This window comes from Cuculus canorus, chromosome 9 (assembly GCF_017976375.1).
Source record: "Cuculus canorus isolate bCucCan1 chromosome 9, bCucCan1.pri, whole genome shotgun sequence".
Taxonomy (NCBI): Eukaryota; Metazoa; Chordata; class Aves; order Cuculiformes; family Cuculidae; genus Cuculus; species Cuculus canorus.
In genome coordinates, this window is record NC_071409.1 from 3983293 (window position 1) to 3989292 (window position 6000).

The following is a 6000-nucleotide window of genomic DNA, read 5'->3' on the forward strand; positions in this document are numbered from 1 at the left end:
GGGGAGCCCCCAGACCCACTGCACCGAGCAGAGCTGGGGAGCCCCCAGACCAAATACACCGAGCAGAGTTGAGGAGCCCTCAGACCCATTGCACCGAGCCCTGCAGAGCTGGGGGAGCCCCCAGACCCACCGCACCGAGCAGAGCTGGGGGAGCCCCCAGACCCACCGCACCGAGCCGGGAGTGCCCTCAGCCCCACCGCACCGAGCCCCGCAGAGCTGGGGTGCCCGCAGCCCCTGGGACGGGCTGTTGCGGGGTGCACACGGGTGGATACAGAACGCGCCCTCACGGTATATTTTGTCACCATGTTCTATGAGAATGGAGACAAATTCACGACTGGGCATTGCCTAGCGAGATGAAAATTCGTTGGGATTTTCAAACAAGCACCACAGAAGAGCAGCAACACCAGTGCTCACCTGCACAGAGCTTCCCGCGCTCCAGCTTTTAAATACTGTGTCTTGTTATGGGAGGACACGGGCAGCGCCGGGAGGAAGGACGGGACTGTGGTTCAAGTGAGCATTGGATGCAGAAAACCTGACCTTTGCCCGTTCCAGTCAGTAGTGATTCACTCTTGGCGTGCCTCAGTTTCCCCGCTTGTAAAAACACACTGACTGCACGGCCAGCCATAAGGCGCGGCTGAGAGGTACATGAAGACCCCTCGAAGCCCCACGGCGGCTGGGGGTGGCCGGCACGGGTTCCGCAGGGGGGAAAGAGGGGGTCCCCGTTCCTGCCGGGGCCACCGGAGCTCCGGGCGCTGCGGCCGCCGGGGCACGGGGTGAGCGGCCGGAGCCGCGGCCGTCACACACGCAGAGCGGAGATTTTTTAAGTAACAAATGTACCTTTTTTTTTTTTATTATTTTTGAAACAAAAATATCGTTTTCGGCTTAACAATAGCCGGATCTCGCTGAATGAAGCCTTTGCATATTTTCCTGTTTTAATTGGTTGTATAATAAACAGTCCTGACACCGCACTCTCTTTTCAATGAGTTCGGGGTGAAACTCGGACCATGGGACTGGAAATGACTTTTTTATCACTTAAAACACGGACAAGAATACCAGGAATCAGGCGGTGTTAAACAGCCGGGGCGGGAGGGGGACGCAAGGTGAGCGCTGTGTGTGTCTACTCGCGCAGCACAGCCCTGCCCGCAGCCAGCGGCACGGCCAGAGGAGCCCGGGCTGCCCCGGGGGCCCCGAGCAGCCCTCATCCCGCAGCAGCCCTCATCCCCCAGCATCTCTGATCCCGCAGTAGCCCTGATCCCCGCAGCAGCCCTCATCCCCGCAGCATCTCTGATCCCGCATCAGCCCTGATCCCCGCAGCAACCCTGATCCTGCAGCAGCCCTGATCCCCGCAGCAGCCACGGCCCTGCAGCAGCCCTGATCCCCGCAGCAACCCTGATCCCGCAGCAGCCCTGATCCCCGCAGCAACCCTGATCCCGCAGCAGCGCTGATTCCCGCAGCAGCGCTGATCCCCGCAGCATCCCTGGCTCCGCAGCAGCCCCAGCCCCGCAGCAGCCCTGATCCCGCAGCACAGCCCTGATTCCCGCATCAGCCCTGATCCCGCAGCAGCCCTGATCCCGCAGCACAGCCCTGATCCCCGCATCAGCCCTGATCCCGCAGCAGCCCTGATCCCGCAGCACAGCCCTGATCCCGCAGCACAGCCCTGATCCCCGCAGCAGCCTTAGCTCCGCCGCAGCCCCGCTCCTCCGGCTGCAGGAGCCGCTGTGCAGGGCTGGGGTCCCGATGCGGCCCGGGCCGAGCTCCGGTTCCCCGGTCAGAGCTCCGGTTCCCGGTGCCCTCCGGCCGGGCCGGGGAGCGCAGGGCAGCAGCCGTGCCCAGGGCACGGTGGCTGTTAAATAAACCACACGAATTCATACTCGGTGTCGCCTCTGTTTGTAAAATACGGAAAACGATCGTGCAAACATGCCCCGCGCCGGGTGCTGCCGGGGGTCGAGGGAAGCGGAGTCCCGGCAGGCGGACAGAGCCCGGCCCGGCGGGCCCAGAGCCGCACGGAGGGCAGCCCGGGACCCCGAGGGCTGCTCAGCCCCGCACGGCTCCCCGCGATGGAGCCCCCGGGGGGGTTTCCCTGGCGAGCCCCGCTGCAGCCGGAGGCCCGAGCGGGGCCGGCAGCGCCTGCGGAACAAGCGGCAGGCAGGGCCCGAGCCCGCGGGGGCGAGGCTGCAGCCCTTGCCGCTCGCCCTGCGCTCCCCGGGCCCTGAGAGCGGGGCCGTGTGTCTCTGCCCCGGGCAGGGCCCAGAAAACCGCGCCCCGAATGCGCTCCCCGCACCGGCCGGGCTGCGGGGAGAGGAGCTGCGGGGAGAGGAGCTGCGGGGAGAGGAGCTGCGGGGAGAGTCCGCGCCTCGCTCCGCAGCTCCCTTCTCCGCAGCTCCCTTCTCCCCATCCCCTCGCTCCGCAGCTCCTTTCTCTCCCCGCAGCTCCTGCTCCAGGCCCGGGGCTGCAGCAGGGCCCGCAGCGCTTCTCCCCGGCCTTCCCCGAGGCCGAGAGGCGACCGATCCCCGCGTGCCGTGCGCGGAGGCTGCGGGAGCCCCGGCGGAGCGGGGCAGCGCTCGGCTCCGGTACAGCTTCGCCCCGAGGCAGCGAGCTGCCCTCCAGCCCGGGACAAACGGAGCCCCGCATCCCCGCTCCAAGGCAGCGAGCTGCCCTCCAGCCCGGGACCAGCCGAGCCCCGCATCCTCGCTGCGGGAGAACGAGCTCCCCGCCAGCCTCGGTACTCGATGGAGGCCGGGAGCGCAGCCCGCCTCGCCATCCCGGAGCAAGGGAGAGAAATCAAACGAGGTGGAAAGGAGGAAAGGCGTTTTATTGGAGACTTTACAACGCTAGAAAGTACAATAAAAGTGCTAGTTCACTCTAGAGGAGTTGGTCCCAAAATGCTACTACGCCACAGCATCTACCAGCTTACATAAACGGGTACAAAATCGCTAGGAACTGGCCCCTGGATTACAAACGCTATTCTCTCTCTTTCTCTTTTTTTTTCTTTTTTTTTTTTTTTTCACATTAATCTATGTAAAATCGAAGGATCCAAACGTTTTAAGAAAAAGGGCAAGCATTCAAAAGCAGAATCTATCAGAAAATCCATTTTGGACCAGGTTCGGAATCAAAAAACACGAAGATACTTAAAACTTTCGTTATTATTAATAATATGCACACGGAAAATATTCTAATTTATAGGAATCCGCCTTTTCTTTTTTTTTATAACATCAAAATATTTTTTTAGACCTGTTTAAAATTACTTTTAAGACCTCAGAGGACATTGTCTCCGTTAAAAAATACATTTACTGCTGCCGAAACGTTTCACGAGTGACCTCAGCAGGCTTTGTTCGTTGGTTTCTAATAACCAGCAACCTCGCACATCTCCTGCTGTCACAGCAGCCCCCACCTAAGTACTATTTTGAGGAAAAGCCCCAGCTCGGAAGAAGCGCAGCTCTTTGCAGACCGAGGAAAGAGGAGAAGAGGAGGACGGGGCACGCGAAACGCCGCGGTGAGGGACCGGCTCCGCTTTGCTCTCGCCGAGCCCGAGAAGATAAGGGCCGAGTTAGAAAGGAGCCGCGTTCTGCGGGCTCAGCAGGTAATTAATGCCCTGTTTCCCCCCCATCCCCCGGCCGCTCACAGCAACTCGCGAGCGGCAGAGCTCCAGGTCCCGCACTCCCACCGCCGCCCCGCACCGGCTCCTACGTTCACCTAACGCCGAGCGGGGCTCCCGCAAGAGTCTGGGCGCAGAGAGAGAGGATAGTCCTTGGCTAGAGAGGAGGAGGGAGGAGGCGGCGGGGCCGGAGCCCGCCTAGATGTCGATGCGGGAGTGCAGGGCGCCGTGTTTGCTGTCGTGCTCCCAGTAGGAACAGTGCATCATGGACAGCTCGGCGGGCTGGCGGGCGCAGGCGAACTGGAGCCCGGCCCCGTTGGCCGCCGGGGCGGCGGGAGGAGCGGGGCTGGCGGGGCTGAGCTGCTGCGGGTGGTGGGCGTGCGGGTGGTGGTGGTGGCCCATGCCGTTGTAGGAGTTCACCATGCCGGGCAGCGCCATGCTCTGCACCCGCGAGTAGGGGCCGTAGGAGGCCGGGCCCGAGAGTCCTTTCACATTGACGGGGCTGACGTTGCCGCCAGACATCTGGCAGGAGGCGTAGGGCACGGGCGCGGGGGGCTGCGGCAGCGGCCACGAGTTGTTCATGAAGGTGGACTGCAGGTACTTGGGCGGGGAGAGGTAGCCGTAGCCGTCGGGGCCGAAGAGGCTCTTGCCGGGCTGGAAGTGGGTCGGGGGCGGTCGGAAGGGCCGCTTCATCCTTCGCCTCCGGCGGTAGTTGCCCTTCTCGAACATGTCCTCGCAGGCGGGGTCCAGGGTCCAGTAGTTGCCCTTGCGCTCGCCGCCGCCCTCGCGGGGCACCTTGATGAAGCACTCGTTGAGGCTGAGGTTGTGGCGGATGCTGTTCTGCCAGCCCTTCTTGTTCTTCTCGTAGAAAGGGAACTTGCTGATGATGTACTGGTAGATCCCGGAGAGCGTGAGGCGCTTCTCGGCGCTCTCGCGGATGGCCATGGCGATCAGGGCCACGTAGGAGTAGGGGGGCTTCTGCGAGGGGTCCGGCTTCTCGGGGCCCTTGTCGGCGCTCAGCTCCTCCTTGCCCCGCTCCGGCTCCTTGCTGCCGCCGCTCTCATGAGCCAGCAGTGCCGCCGTGTCCTCCGAGCCGCCCGGGTAGCCGCTCATCATGCTGCGGTGCGGGGACCGCGGCCGTCCCGTCCCGGGGCGGGGGGAGCCGGGGCCGGGATGGAGAGCGGGATGGAGTCCGGGAGGGAGACCGAGGATGGAGACAGGAATGGAGACCGAGGACGAAGACCGGGACGGAGATCGGGACGGAGACGTGGACGGCGACCGAGGATGGAGACCGCGATGGAGTCCGAGACGGAGCCCGAGGATGAAGCCCGGGACGAAGCCCGGGACGGAGACCGAGGATGGAGACCGCGACGGAGCCCGGGATGCGCCTCTGGCGGCGCCGCGGGTCCGTGCAGCGCGGCGGCGGCGGCGTCCCTGCCCCCGCGGGCTCCGCTGGGCTCTGCCGCGGCGGCCGAAGCTCTTTTCTGATTTGTACGGGCCGGGCCGAGTTCCGCTTTCGTCAGGAGCCGCTCCCCTATCGCCGCCGGCCGCGGGGCACGGCCGCGTTCCCCCCGCGGCACGGCTCAGCCCCGCGGAGGGGGGGGGGCACCGGGCGAGCCCCGCCGCCCGCCCCGGGACCCCGGCTCGGGGCTGCTCTGCCGCGGCTGTCGCACGTCCAGCCGCGCACGGCGCCTTTATAGGTGTTGGCCGCGGGCCCCGCCAACCGACGGCCGCTCCGCTCCCCGCAGCACTGGTTTGCGGGAGGCAGAGGGGACGGGTCGATGCTGCCCCCCCCGAAGGCGAAGCGCGGGGCAGGGAGGGCGCCCCGAGGGGTGACACGGCGGGCAGAGGGGTGACACGGCGAGCAGAGGGGTGACACGCTTAGCAGAGGGGTGACACGGCGAGCAGAGGGGTGACACGCTTAGCAGAGGGGTGACACAGCGCTCCTGCCCGTGCCCCGCGTCTCCGGCTGCTCCCGCAGCAGCGTGCGTGCCCCCGGCGCTCCCCGACCCCGTCGTCTATAACATCCCGTCCTCCTCTAGCACCCCCTGGTCCACGCACGGGCTCTCCACGAGCAGGCAGCGGGCCCGAGCACAAGCATCGGTTTTCGTAACGAAACGCAGCCCTCGCTCGGGGTGTCGGGGCCGAGACATCCCCGCACGGATCCCAGCTGCTCTGCCCGGGAGAGGCTGCTCGTCGGTGAAGGCGGTGGAAGATGTAGACGCGTATTTTAACCCTTCGGGGAGCTATTGTGTTCCTACAGATCTTTACGCTTCTCGATTAAAACACGATTCATCGCCTATAGCCCTCTAACGAATCCCTCATCTCCCACCGGCGGAGAAACGCGTACCCCTAACCCCTGGGCTGCATCAATTCGGTGCCACTAAGGAGGCCGATGGGTTTCC

At 64.7% G+C, this 6000-nt stretch overlaps 1 protein-coding gene across 1 annotated transcript; it reads right to left on the reverse strand.

Annotated features, from left to right (window-relative positions):
* Positions 1-2925: 2925 nt before the first annotated feature.
* FOXL2 (forkhead box L2) lies at positions 2926-5034 on the reverse strand. The gene has a single exon (XM_009568986.2). The coding sequence runs from the start codon at positions 4709-4711 to the stop codon at positions 3794-3796; it is 918 nt and encodes a 305-aa protein (XP_009567281.2). The 5' UTR covers positions 4712-5034; the 3' UTR covers positions 2926-3793.
* Positions 5035-6000: the final 966 nt, after the last annotated feature.

Coding starts and splice junctions, on each gene's coding strand:
- FOXL2 (XM_009568986.2), bottom strand. CDS start 4,711: ATGATGAGCGGCTACCCGGGCGGCTCGGAGGACACGGCGGCACTGCTG.